This window comes from Clarias gariepinus, chromosome 26, assembly GCF_024256425.1.
Source record: "Clarias gariepinus isolate MV-2021 ecotype Netherlands chromosome 26, CGAR_prim_01v2, whole genome shotgun sequence".
Taxonomy (NCBI): Eukaryota; Metazoa; Chordata; class Actinopteri; order Siluriformes; family Clariidae; genus Clarias; species Clarias gariepinus.
In genome coordinates this window covers 17,572,684-17,588,070 of record NC_071125.1, presented here as the reverse complement: position 1 = coordinate 17,588,070, position 15,387 = coordinate 17,572,684, and the positions used below count along the sequence as shown (strand labels likewise).

The window sequence follows — 15,387 nt, the reverse complement described above, 5'->3', positions numbered from 1 at the left end:
TCATATGATTTTGACGCTATTACAGAGTGATTGGTGTGTCATGGTCAAAAGGGGAATGATGCACCCATCATGAAAAGTCTTGTAACTGTACAAGACTCTAAAAGCAGTGCTATGATCTGATGTTGCTTCAGTTGTTCAGGTCTAGACTCATCAATGTGGCAATACAATAACACAGCTGACCACCTGAGTGTACAGAATGTCCAGGTTATCAAATCAAATTTCATTTCTCTAGCCTGGTGGTGGCACAGCCATATTCCAGGACTGAAAGTGTGAAAGAACATGGGGAAACATTTTCACACATGAATTGGTCACCACATTTTGCTACTGTATAACCGATCATTGTGATAAAACATCATTAGAGTGTGCGAACCTTTCTTCAGCCAGGCCGTGTATGCCGATGCATAAAGAGAATGGGCACAAATAATTGGCCAAGCACATTCATGCAAGTATCCAATCAGCCAATGATGCACCAGGCGCACATTGCATAAAATCATGCAGAGACAGATCATAAGCTTCAGGTATGTTATATCAAGTATCAGAATAGGTGAAAAAAAAAGTGATCTCAGTGACTTGAAGTGTCTCCAGATTTTTTTTTTTTTAAGATAATAGTGAAAGGAAAAAATACATCCAGTGAGTTAACATGTCAAATGGTAATGTGTGTAAGGTTTAACACACTGGGTTGTAACACTGTTAGCCAGGAGTCCTGAATCTGAGGTCACTGGTGGTACAAACTCACTAAAACTGGAGCATTTAGGACTTACAGTACCAGACAGACTGTCCTATATCCTAAGTGCTCCAGTTGTAGTGAGTATATATCTTCCTATACATATAATAGAACTGTAAAGTCGGTGTGTGTGTGTATACATTTAAGACATTTGCGGAAAAATTATTTGGGGGATGAGTAATAGATCACATCTGTCTGTTTTTTGCATGCATCACGTAAAAACTACTAAATTAATTTTTATGGGGTTTTCATAGGGTTTTATTTTGCTGAACTTGATGTAACATACAGGCTTTGTTTTACCGTAGTCGGCCCACTGGAAGAGAACATATTCTACTTAATATATTCTAATTTAAATTTAAGAAATTAAATAATTATTTCATAAAGATGGCGCTGTACATTTTTTTATGCTCTTATTAGTGTGCATTTAAAGTCTACAGTGGTGTTTGCCCCCTTACTGCTTTCTTTTTTTTTTTTGCATGTTTGTCACAATTTAATGTTTCAGATCATCAAACTAATTTGAATATTCGTCGAAAATAACACAAGTAAACCCCATCATGCAGTTTTTAGATGAAGGTTTTATTATTGAGGGAAAACAAATTCCAAAACTACATACCTGTAGCCCTGGTATAACCCATAGCCTCCCCCAGGCCTGATGAGAAATAGACCAAAAGATCCTCAAAAGCTAATAAACGAGAAAACACTTTTTAACACTACTGTATTTAATAAACGCAATCTTATACCTTCATTCCATGCACTGTACAGTACCAAGTAAAAAAGTGTAGCTAATTCCAAAATTCAATAATTTTTTTAAAAAATCTGAACAGCAAACAAAAAGCAAATCTTACGCTTTAGGTATTAGACATTTAGGAAAGTAGCATCAACTGGAGCGTTGCAGATACAGAGGCCATTAAATATACAGAACCAGCAACAACTACAGCAACACTCTATAATGACTGAATAAAATTAGTATGAACTGTCTCATGCCGTACTTAAAATAAATCCTGAAGCTCCCCAAAAATTTTTTAATTAACACAATTAATTGTGCAGTGCTTTCACGTAGGAGCAGGAAAGCAACACAGCTCAATCATGCTGATGAAGTGTTTGTTTATCCAATCTTCCACTCGGTGAACCTTAAAAGTGTGTGTTTTCGTGCGTGCGTGCGGGCGGGCGGGCGTGTGTGTGTGTGTGTGTTTATACCAGCTTAAAGGTCAGTGGTTTGGGAAGCAGACCCTCCAACGAAATGCGAAAAAACACTGTAATTTGTTTCGTTTTTTTTTTTTTTTCAGTTCGGAGTTTGACAGATGTGCGTTGTTTTACTTTTCATCCATAAAATTCGAAATGTGCGAGGAAATGAGTGTTTGTGAAGAATCTAAATATGGCATCAACTAGTGATTGTTGCTAAGTGTAATTAGCAAGAAGTTTTAGTTGAGTTAGAAATTCCTTTCCGCTGTTGTTTTATATTTTCTTAACAAAAAGACATACTTAACCTAGCTATTTTTTTCCAGTTGCCAAGCAACAGCAGTTTTATGACATCAGCTACCTAAATAAACAGCACAAATGAATCTACTGACATCACCAATGACGCTAACAATGACGATGATGATGATGATGATGATGATACGATTTTCAACATGAACTTACCCTCAGTAGCAAAAAACTTTTGCCATTACTTTCTGTAAGTTTTCACTATGTGTTTCTGTTCTGTTCCTGTCCAATCTCATAGACCTGTGTGTGTGTGTGTGTGTGTGTGTGTCCACAGAGCTGGAGGCAGAGGAGTGGTGTAAGTTGCTTTGTTTCGAGTGCTTGGGCAGTCGGATCAATGACATCAGCCTCGGTGAGCCGGATTTATTAGCAGCTGGAGTGCAGAGGGAACAGAACGGTGCGTGTTTAATTAAGCACTTGCTAATTAATTCTTTGAAGATCAGCAAATTTGTAAACGCCATCCTTTATGAGATGCTCGGTTCAAAAACGACCCAATTATAAACGTTATTTGAATGAACCTATTTCGGATTTGTAGGTGCTTGACTTCATTTCGAGTTTTGTTATGAAATTGAAATGGTATAGTGTGGGCTGGGGGTTTAAATAACAGAACAAGTAAAGAAGTGCGTTATTGTGAATAATGATGGATATGACTGGATCGCAGCAGAGGTGATGGAATTTAAAAAAAAGTTAAAAAGTAAAAGTTTAAATGTTAATATTTAATTCTATCAATAGATCAAAAAGAAAATTAAATGATGAATCACAGCTTTTTTTATAATCTGACTGCAGGTCAAACAGATCCTTAGCAGTTTCATGTATTGTCTATTGCTTATTACAGTATTTTTAAAAGTTTGTTTTCTATATTTTTATGTCTGAATTGGCATAGTGGATAAGCGACTCTGAAATACTTGTAAAAGCAGTAGAAATTATTTCAACCTCTATTCATATAGGATCAGCAGTGGACACTAACAAAGTAAACGTAATTTGTTACTCAAGTACATTTTATAAAGTATTTGTTCTTTACTTGGAATAGTATTTCCATTTTGATGGACTTTTTACTTTTCCTGCACCATATTTTAAAGTAAAAGATTTCATGGAGGTATTCGATTCAAACCAGGTCTTATTTTCAAACCAGGTGATATGATGATATTTCTTAGGAATGAAGGCGATTGACATTAACAAAAGTCTTTAAGCACAGTATGCTGATGAGGCTCTTATCACACACAGTAAGACATTTGAATGCTGCCACCGGTTTAAAGGAGGCTGTACGTCCCTGAATGATGATCTCGGTCGAGGTGGCTCGGACCCCACTGCTGTCGTGAAAATCCAGAGAGTGGAAACCTGAAAATCTGGTCACATGTTTGCAGAAGAGACACATCTGTCTGTGGGAACTGGACACACAATCATTTTCACATTACAGGAACTCGACTGGGAGCTGTTTCGACATGTCACCGTACATTCCTGACCTCGCTCCTAGCTATTTTTACATGTTTGGGCCATTCAAGGAGTTCCTGGGAGGCCAGTGTTTCAAACATAAAGCAGACTGTTTATGGCCCTGATGTAGTGAAACGGAGCTACGGAAACCTAAACAGGAAAAAAACTGAATCTTGGCATTACTGTGAATCGTGAGTGAAACCCTGAAAGTTCGAATGACTTTGATTGAATGCCATTGAGATAACGTTAAATAAATGTCCCAAACACAACCTTGCAACCTCAAAAACCTCATTCGGAGCATTTATACCGATTAACTCTTATTCGCAAAACGTCTGACGACATTAATGCTAAAGGAGTTCCTGGGAGGCCAGTGTTTCAGACCTGAAGCAGGCAGTCTGAAAAAAAACAGTCCTGGTTTGACTTGAACGCTCCTCGTACATTCTTCTTCTTTTTTTATTTTTTTACTTCATTATGCAACATCTATTGTTTTTTCTTACTTATGAGTGGAAAAAAGATGCCAATTAGGGTTTGCTTTACTTGCTTTCTTATGTCTGATTTCCTCTGACCTGTTGGTTGTATGTTAGATGTATCTACCTGGTGAATATAGACGGTTACTGTTTAAAAGTGTAACAGCCTAAAGAGCTGAGCACCTGGAAAATATGACCAAAAAAAAAAAAATCTGGACTCTGACTCACCACCTCAACACCCTTGGCCTTATTTGAAAGATTTATTTTTTCCACAATGTGGAACAGAAGAAAGAGTTGTTCCTTTTTTACATGCTTTTTCTGTCTGGCTCAATAGTAGCCCAATTTTGTGGGTAATGGGTAATCTAATGCTAGCTTGAAGCAGCAAATCTTTCATCTATGTGTTGCAAATGAATCTGTTATTACCGTGATTTTGGTGTGTGCATGCCAGATAGTTAGCTAAGTAATTGGTAATTCTTGAGCAGTGAAGCGTCACTACACCACAACCTAATATAAAAACAGCAACGCAGGCTAGAGCTAGTAATCACTTGCAGTTTTATGCATTCCCATTATCTAGCAGGGTGTTTTATATTAGTTTATTGTGTGCGAAGCTTATTAAATGAATAAAGCTCTCATTCCGTGCAGTAACAATTGGACTTGGGTAAATTAAAGCTGTTTTTGCAAGCTGTGCATGCGGCTGATGATGCTGAAAGTGTTAACCGGTGGAGTGGAGCTCTTCTTAAACAAACCAAGATTACTATTTCCACAAATTCAGCCAATCACGACCTCAACGAACCATCAAACGATCTCAGTCCACCTAAGATTTTTTCTTTCCTCTAGTGAAGGTAAAAAAAAAACATGAGCAGAACTGATCAATCTTGAACAAAAAAGTCCTCAAATCCTGATATTTCACATCCATTTAGCTCTCACTAATAGTAATGACTCACATACTGTACTGTACATGTTGACTGTGTAACGACGCGGGTCTCGCAAAAGACAGAACCGCGAGAAAACAATCTGTATTATTCAGATCCGCAGGCAAAGCAACACTGTAGATGCAACCTGTGGGTGCATCCCTGATCCCTGGCACTCCCCGAGAACATTAGGTAGCACCTGGTATGGAATCGGAGCCAAAGACAAGACAAGATCAAAGATCCAGCCAGCGTCTACATAAACAGCCGGCATTATTAAGAGAGAGAGGAGCACACCATCTGTCAAGCGTGCACTCTTGGCTCTAAGTTAAGACACATATAAATAACACAAAAGCCCTCAGGAACGGGTTGACTCGTCCAGATAGGGCAAGAGTTGATTTTATTATTTTTAGTTTAGTTACTTTTCAGTACTCCAAGTAATAATCTCACGCTGTCCACCCGAACGTGAAGGTATTGTGTCCTACTATTTAATTAACTCACTAAGGGCTCTTATACAGTACCTACTATCACATCCCATGGGGCGGCCAGATTTGTGGAGTGCACAACTAATAGTTGTCCTGTTGTGCTGTGGATCTCTGCAGCTCCTCTATAGTCACCATTGGCCTCTTGGCTGCTTCTCTAATTAACGCTCTCCTCGCTCAGGTCGTCGGTTTAGGTACTGTAGATGGCCATGTCTTGGTAGATCTGCAGTTGTTCCATACTCTTTTTGTTTTCGGGTGATGGACTAAACAACGCTCAGTGAGATGTTTAAGGCTTGGGATATATATACAGTGGTGTGAAAAACTATTTGCCCCCTTCCTGATTTCTTATTCTTTTGCTTGTTTGTCACACAAAATGTTTCTGATCATCAAACACATTTAACTATTAGTCAAAGATAACACAAATAAACACAAAATGCAGTTTTTAAATGATGGTTTTTATTATTTAGGGAGAAAAAAATCCAAACCTACATGGCCCTGTGTGAAAAAGTAATTGCCCCCTGAACCTAATAACTGGTTGGGCCACCCTTAGCAGCAATAACTGCAATCAAGCGTTTGCGATAACTTGCAACGAGTCTTTTACAGCGCTCTGGAGGAATTTTGTCCCACTCATCTTTGCAAAATTGTTGTAATTCAGCTTTATTTAAGGATTTTCTAGCATGAACCGCCTTTTTAAGGTCATGCCACAACATCTCAATAGGATTCAGGTCAGGACTTTGACTAGGCCACTCCAAAGTCTTCATTTTGTTTTTCTTCAGCCATTCAGAGGTGGATTTGCTGGTGTGTTTTGGGTCATTGTCCTGCTGCAGCACCCAAGATCGCTTCAGCTTGAGTTGACGAACAGATGGCCAGACATTCTCCTTCAGGATTTTTTGGTAGACAGTAGAATTTATGGTTCCATCTATCACAGCAAGCCTTCCAGGTCCTGAAGCAGCAAAACAACCCCAGACCATCACACTACCACCACCATATTTTACTGTTGGTATGATGTTCTTTTTCTGAAATGTTGTGTTACTTTTACGCCAGATGTAACGGGACACGCACCTTCCAAAAAGTTCAAATTTTGTCTCGTCGGTCCACAAGGTATTTTCCCAAAAGTCTTGGCAATCATTGAGATGTTTTTTAGCAAAATTGAGACGAGCCTTAATGTTCTTTTTGCTTAAAAGTGGTTTGCGCCTTGGAAATCTGCCATGCAGGCCGTTTTTGCCCAGTCTCTTTCTTATGGTGGAGTCGTGAACACTGACCTTAATTGAGGCAAGTGAGGCCTGCAGTTCTTTAGATGTTGTCCTGGGGTCTTTTGTGGCCTCTCGAATGAGTTGTCTCTGTGCTCTTGGGGTAATTTTGGTCGGCCGGCCACTCCTGGGAAGGTTCACCACTGTTCCATGATTTTGCCATTTGTGGATAATGACTCTCACTGTGGTTCGCTGGAGTCCCAAAGCTTTAGAAATGGCTTTATAACCTTTACCAGACTGATAGATCTCAATTACTTTTGTTCTCATTTGTTCCTGAATTTCTCTGGATCTTGGCATGATGTCTAGCTTTTGAGGTGCTTTTGGTCTACTTCTCTGTGTCAGGTAGCTCCTATTTAAGTGATTTCTTGATTGAAACAGGTGTGGCAGTAATCAGGCCTGGGGGTGACTACAGAAATTGAACTCAGGTGTGATAAACCACAGTTAAGTTAGTTTTTAACAAGGGGGCAATTACTTTTTCACACAGGGCTATGTAGATTTGGAGTTTTTTTTCTTTCTTAATAACTTAAACCTTCATTTAAAAACTGCATTTTGTGTTCAATTATGTTATCTTTGACTAATAGTTAACGGTTTTTAATGAGCAGAAACATTTAAGTGTGACAAACATGCAAAAGAATAAGAAATCAAGAAGGGGGCAAATAGTTTTTCACACCACTGTATATATATTTTTTAGGACCTAACCCTGCTTTAAACTTCTCCACAACTTTATCCCTGACCTGTCTGGTGTGTTCCCTGGGTTCACTAATGTTCTGTAACAAACCTCTGAGGGCTTCACAGAACAGCTGTTTTTATATGGAGATTAAATTGCACAGGTGCACTCTATTTACTAATTAGGTGACTTCTGAAGGCAATTGGTTCCACTGGATTTTAATTAGGGGTATCAGAGGAAAGGAAGCTGGATACAAATGCATGCCCCACTTTTTTTATTATTATTATTATTTTTTTTTTTCTTCCACTTTTTTTTTCTTTCACAATGACAGTATGCGCCACGAATCTGTGCTGGTCTATCAAATAAAATCCCAATGAAATACATTTACGATTGTGGGTTTAACGTGACGAAGTGTGAAAAAGTTCAAGGAGTATGTATACTTTTGCAAGGCACTGTAAAAAGCAGTATTTTGTACCTTGGGAGGTGATTACTTTTGTACTTCCACTAAATAGAAATATACCTGGAGGACTTCTATTTTTACTGCAGTAGTATTTAACTCTCTTCTTTTTCTCAAGTAGAGGATGTGTGTAATACTTCATCTATCACTGTTTAGGATTCAGTCGAGGCCAAAAGTTAAATATGTCACTTGAGGACAAATGAGAGACAATTTCCAGTAATATTCAGTACGATCGCATTAAAAGCCCTGCACTAAAATAGACGCCAATTAGGTATCCTGCTTGTTTTTATGAGATTTTAATGACGTTTTTTGCTTTTAACTGATGTCACTGTTACACCAGGACTACAGGCTGAAATCCTGAACTGATATTTGGTAAAACATTTTGCTGCGAGTTTAAGATTTCTGTCCGTTTATTTTTTTCTATAACACATCTATCAAACACATAAAACTGTCGCCATCGCCGACAAGATGAAATTTTAATTGCGGCGGCAAAATGATACTTGATTACACCACATCAAAGCTGTTTTTCCCTTTCATATCTCTTATGGATGTTTGAGTATTGAAAATTAGACGGAAAACACATTCCTACACCAGACATGACTTGCTTGATTGAGTACCTTTAAGGACAGTCTGCACATTTTGGTTTCATTCACCATCGTGCCTTTTACACCAGTGAGCGTACAGAGGGACCAGAAACGGATGAAGAAACCTAAACAGGAAGAAACATCTTGCCATTACGGTGAATCAGGAGTTATTTTTATATGTATGACAGGCTGGGAATTTAGATTCATATGAAATATAAATTTATGCTTTTACTCAGCTGGAACCCCAATGTTGGTTGTAAAAGCGCTGAAGTCGTTTTGATAGTTCGAATGACTTTGATTGAATGACATTGAGAGAACGTTGAATAAATGTCCCAAACACAACCTTGCAACCTCAAAAACCTCATTCGGAGCATTTATACCGATTAACTTTCAATCGCAAAAAACGTCCGACGACATTAATGCTCCCTGATGTTTTGAACAGGGTTTGAATTCTGATGACAGACAGCTTCCTGCACATAGAGCATGCAATCTTATCTTATACATCTCTTAGTGTTGTACCGTTACCCCTCTGTTTCATTTTCATTTAAAAATATTACCATGAGGTGCATCGTACAGTAGCATCCAAATTATTACCTATATACTGTAAAGTGGTCTTTGCACAGTGGCTAGACCGCAGCACTTTTTCACAGAACACATCTCAGAAGTTAAGCAATGTTTTTCTGCTTACCGTTTTGGCTGCTTTCCAGTTTAATATTCTGGTAAATTTACATAAGTGCACAGTAGCAACCTGTGCGAGACTTCATCTCAGAGTCTCAATCAGTTTCACTATTTATGTTTATTTGATTTTGTTTTGATGGGGAAGTTGTTGTGGTTTGTCTTTCGGCTGCTCCCGTCAAGGGGTCGCCACAGTGGACCACCTGATCCGCGCAACAACTTGGCACAGGTTTTTACGCCGGATGCCGTTCCTGATGCAACCCCTTTGAACTAACTTGCTTAATAATGTAAAAAACTTGTGTTAACCCTTAATAAGGCATATTGCAAATAACATGGGTTCCACATACCAATAAAGCCTAATTTACTTAGACAGCGTTAATGCAAATCGTCTGAGGATGCAGATATTCATGCACGGCCGCATACAGTATAGAGGGCAGTGTTTAATCCCGTGAACTGTCACTTATTAGCTGTACTGTATCTCTGATCAAGCTGAAATTTGGTGCACTGCTCCGCTGTGCTGATCTGTAACTACAGTAGATATGCGTACGGCCTTATTTCTAACCCAGTAAAAATCTGTCAGCATCTTGCATCTTCTCGTGCATGTGTGTCCAGTAGGTATCCAGGTAATGTAGTGTGAAATAAATGAAAATATCAGTACAACAGTTTACACAACCCATAGGAGCAATAATTTGTGATAGCATTAATGTGCGATTTTCTCTTTTTCTCTCCTTTCATACATAATTTTTTTTTAAGACAGGAAGATATTGATTAGATTTCATAAGTAATTTTAGTGCTGTGAAACATATTCTGCATTCTACAGGAGAATGTTTCATTATTATATCAGGTTTAATTTGAGCAAAACAGCAACGTCACAGCGCTTTTCCCTTGGAAAAGGAAACGCATTTGCAGTAATTAGTGATGAGTCATTTGGGTTACGCGCTAGTCTATTTGGAACAAATTGATATGGCTTGCTAAAGTCCAGTTTTCATTTCCCATGGCAACAGTTGGTTGGCCTTCATGGCCATGACTCAGATACATGCTAGAATAATTCAAGAGTGGAAAATGGCATAACAGGAAAATAATAATGATAATAAGGTTTGAGTGGGTTGCTGGTGTCAACACTGTTTTTTTTTTTCCTTGCTTCTGTCTTTACGTCAATAATAATCCGATCTTCTTTATTTGGCCTTCAGTTAATACTCACTGATGTTGCTATACAGTATGTTTAATATTTTAATATCATCGATTCTTTTTTGAGAGATGATATTGTTTATGATTGTTTGTCTCCAGAGAGGTTTAACGTGTATCTGATGCCCACACCCAATCTGGACATTTATGGCGAGTGCACGATGCAGATCACGCAGGAGAACATTTACCTGTGGGACGTCCATAACGCCAGAGTTAAACTGGTCATGTGGCCTCTGAGTTCACTGCGACGGTACGGACGCGACTCCACATGCTTTACTTTCGAGTCTGGAAGGTAAATGTTTTCGTTTCTCCATTCTACATGAATATTTTTTGTATTTTATTATTAAATCTAGAATATAAAAGTATCAATTTTGTGCCAGGTCTAGAAAAGATATCTTAAGTTGTCTATTACAGTAATTGTGTTCACCTTATATTTATTTATTTATTTATTTATTGGTGTCATGGTTTAGAGCCGGAAGGCTAATAAGAGTGGACGCTTAAAGCCTCAAGTCGTTAAAATCCTTCCCTGCTTGTCTTAATCTGTGAGACGCGGCTCACTTCAGTGTCTCAGAGAGACTTGTGGATGTTCTGTCTGACACGTTGTTACCTATAAAAATAGAGGACAAAAATGCACATTGCAAAGCCAGAAGCAGTTTCTCTTCATGTTAGTGTTGATCAGCACACAACGTACAGTACTGTACACCGCCTGGCCAAAAACAGTCAGACAGTCTAAGCTTATATTCAATCACCATTATCATTTACTGCATCTACATTTACTGCATTTGACATAAGAGCAATTGAGAGTTAAGGGCCTTGCTCAAGGACCCCACATTAGCAACTTGGTGGTGATGAGGTTCGAACCTAGAACCTTCCGTAATTCAACACCTTAACCATTGGACGACCCCTGCTTCTTATTAATTGTTATAGCACACAATGTTGTGTCCAGTTGAGAGCTGTAGAGAAGATGGTTCCTCATGCTCCCAGAAAATTCTGTTTCTGAGTTTGAGTCCTGGAATACAGTATGGCTGATCGATCAAGGAAGAAAACCTCCACAGTTGGGATAACCTGGTCATTCAGTACATTCAGCTCATCAGCTGACTTAGCAACGTTGCTGAGCCTAGACCTGAGACCTGAGCAACCCCAGATCATGGTGGTGCTCCAGTGGCTTGTACAGTAGGCACTAGGCATGATGGGTGAAGTGCTTCACGTACTTTCCTTCTTACCCAAACACGTGCGTCACACGCGCGGAAAGGGTCAGTCTAAACTCATCAGACCACATGACTTTTTTCTATTGCTTTAAAGACCAGTTTTTAAACTTCATAGCAAATTCAAGCCTTTTTCCTGATCAGGCTGGTTTCCTTATGGACACACATCTGTTTAGGTCCAATCCTGTGACATTAAGTGTGCATAGGGAAATGATCTTACTTTCACTATTAAACATACAGTAGCCATATTTCTTTGACAAAGTTGACAGTATGGCACTCTCCTTCCAGATTTTGATACTTTGTTGAAGGGTCCTTAACCCAATTTCAGCTATTTCAAATCTCCTTTGTTGTTTTCTTTGCATGATGCAGCACAATAATTTGACCCTTCTGACTTTTTTTTTTCCTTTTTTCAGACAGTGTATAAAAATAAAGCTGGAAAAGTCACTTTTGTTTCAAGGACGAAATGAGTTTAATGGATTTTAGCTTTTTTAATGAAATTATAAAGGTGCTTTTAGATAATGGGGCATTTAAACTCTAAAGAGGTGACCTGGGACAGAACAGGGGGAATAAAACCGGGGTAAATTTGGAATATCATTATCAAGGACAGTTTTGGCTTCGTGGGAACATTTGGCTGGTCCCCCCGAGGACCTTTCCTTTTGGTTCTTTTTTTTTTTTCACAGAAACAGCAGAATTAATTTCAACATACATATATATATATATATTTTTATTAAAGTCTGATTTTCATCATGTTGAGGTTAGAGTAAGGTTTATGCACGGTATAAATTAGCTGCCATACATAAATATTTCAGTGTAAAATATGCCCAAGTATAGTAAGACATATGTGTGTGTGTGTGTGTGTGTGTGTGTGTGTTACAGAATGTGTGATACAGGAGAAGGATTGTTCACATTCCAGACAAGGGAAGGAGAAGTGATCTACCAGCGAGTTCACTCCGCCACACTGTCCATCGCGGAACAACACGAACGCATGATGCAGGAATTTGAGAAAAAGTCACAGGTTAATTGTATTTTTTCCTTCCATTCAACTATTTTGTCAGACATTAGAAACTAACAGTTAGGGATGTGTTGAGACTATTCTTTTTCTACTGTCTAAAAGCAAGAAAACATATATTTTTTTAATTACGTGATATCACAAATATCTAATCATCCAATCACATGGCAGCTGCTCAATGCATTTAGCATCTGTTGAAGTTTAACCCGAACTTCAGAAAGGAAAAGGAAGGTGATTTGACTTTGTGAAGTGACTTTGAACGTGGCATGTTTGTTTGGTGCCAGACAGGCTGGTCTAAGTATTTCTGAAACTGCTGATCTACTTGGATTTTAACGCACAACCATCTCTAGGGTTTAAAGAGAATGGTCTTAAAAAAAAGAAATACTCAGTGAGCTGCAGTTCTCTGGATGAAAATGCATTGTTGATGCCAGAGGTCAGAGGAGCGTAGCCAGACTGGATCGAGCTGTCTCGAAAAAGGCAACAGTAACTCAAATAATATATCATTACAACAGAGGTATGCCGAAGAGCATCTCTGAACACACAACATGTGGAACCTTGAATCACAGCGGGAGACCTTAACGTGTCTTGAGCCACTCCTGTCAGCTACAAACAGGAAACTGAGACTGCAGTTCACATACTGTAGACTCATCATAATTGGACAATAGAAGGTTGGAAGCTTGCCTGCTCTGGTGAGGCCTGATTTCTGCTGTGACATTTGCATGGTAGGGTCAGGAATTTGGTATCCACCTTGCCAGTTCAAGGCCTGTCCACACGGAGACGCGTTTCGCTGTATACGTATACATTTTTTATCGTATTGCCGTTTCGTCCACACGGATCCGGCGTTTTAGGAGACTGAAACCGCTATTTTTTGAAACCGGGTCCCAAAGTGGGTAAATCTGAAAACGACACCCTTGCGTCTTCATGTGTACGGCCAATCCGTATATTTTGTGAAACGATGATGTCATCACATCACGTGTCGGCTGCGTGACACGTAACAGTAACAACAATAATGGCGAGCTACATGATTGTGTTCGTGTTGCTACAAAGCCTACTAGCTTTATTACAGCAAAATCTATTGCTTCTATGCAACTGTTATGAGCAACAAGCGATAATGGACAACACAATCTTGGTTCGTATACAGCGCGCAAGGTTATGCGCATGCTCAAAGTCTCCTTTTTCATGTATATTGTATCTCTATGGCAGAATTACAGCGCCCCATACTGGTTTGGCATATATACTATATCGTTTTCAGTGGTTTCGTGTGTACGCAGATATTTCTTGAGACGACGCCGTTTTTACGCAATTATTTTTTAAAACAAGGGGAAAAAAAATATCGGATAGGGAACTCACCGGCTTCATGTGGACTAACCCTCAGGCTTGTTGCCCATGTCTAACCATTTGAGACTACAGAGTGCCCATCTTCTGATGACTACACTCAGCCAGCTAACATGCCATGTCACAAAGCTAAAATCATTTCAAGCTAGTTTCTTCTTCGATCTCAATCCAGTAGAGCACCTTTGGGAGATGGTGGACAGCTAACAAATCTGTGGCAACTGCATGATGTTGTAATGTAGATATGGAAGAAACCTATGCTAGAATAAATTAAGACGGTTCTGATGGAGGTGTGTATTAACTAATGAAGTTGCTGATGAAGCCACATCCATCGTGCCATATCATATTAGATGTTGGTATTAGACTCTTTGTACAAGTACACATTTTCAGACTGTTGCCCAATACCTGTACTAGTACACATGCTGGTGATGCATGCTAAATGCTGGCGATTAATTTTATGCTGTTCTGTGTAAGGATGTACATTAACTGACTTAAAAAGATGCATGAGGCTCAGTGCTGATGCCGAAGTCATGGTAATTAGTGCATGAGTAAAATGAACCATGTTAAATGAGGAGAAAACCCTTAACACTGTCATGCATAACCCCCCTGCTGTACACTACTTGGATAATACATGCAGCGTTTCAATGTGCAAAGTCTTCAGCACACTCTTACACACTCCAAAGTCTGCTCTGCTCACATCATGTAAAGTGATAATGTGTTTAAGGTTTTGCGACAGATTTTAGACTACACTATTGGGTAGAAATAGGGTTTATTTGGGGTCTGTCTAGGCAAGGGGTTCTAGGTTGAGGGGCTAATCTTGGAACACTTTACAAACTGGAAATGACCGTTGTAGTAGCCTGGGAAAAAACTCTTCCAACGGTCCAATTTGGAAATGTTTCACAATATACAGTATAGGGTGACTTTTATACGTTGAATGTCCCCTGGAAATCGATCCAGAGCTTCCCTTTGAGCTAGCGATGCTATTCTGTACTATACAAATAGTTTTTATATTTCTATTTTTATTATATAGTTAGTATAAAATGGGAATAAATACACTACCCACCATTGGCCTCCACGGGCACGAGATGGACTACAGAGGTTCCCAGATGGGTGTATGGATGGATAAAGTTTATAGTTTATCACTTTAAGGCGAATGATGATTCACGTCTAGGGAACATTCGGTAATTGGCCAATTAATGCTTCCCAAGATCGTATATGTTCTGTCCACAGTTCAGTTCTTGCTCTACATCAGGAACTCATTACCTGCAGCCGTAGCTTGTTAGCAGTAAAATGTTGTTTTTGTCGGTATGCTTTTACTGTGCATCATCCTGCAAGCTGGTCACGTTTCCCATCATCGCTTGCTTGAGAAACCAAAACAGATGGAGTTAATTTCGTTCTGAAGAGGCATTAAGGTGTGCGAGGTCATGGTTACGTGACAGGTACTTCTTGGAGAAGTGTTTCTATCGATTCTGTCTTTACAGTTCAAAGACAAGGTTTCTCCATCAGTATGAGCAAGCACAAGGTTCCTG

The 15,387-nt window shown here is 39.1% G+C and overlaps 1 protein-coding gene across 2 annotated transcripts in view; it reads left to right on the top strand.

The window, feature by feature from the left end:
• dok6 (docking protein 6) overlaps nt 1-15,387 on the top strand; it is a 106,539-nt gene that overhangs the window by 70,393 nt on the left and 20,759 nt on the right. For both annotated transcript variants that reach the window (XM_053488107.1, XM_053488108.1), the window contains exons 4-6: nt 2,484-2,603; nt 10,415-10,604; nt 12,394-12,532. In XM_053488107.1, coding sequence (XP_053344082.1) covers nt 2,484-2,603; nt 10,415-10,604; nt 12,394-12,532 — 449 coding nt within the window. The remainder of the gene's footprint in view (nt 1-2,483; nt 2,604-10,414; nt 10,605-12,393; nt 12,533-15,387) is intronic.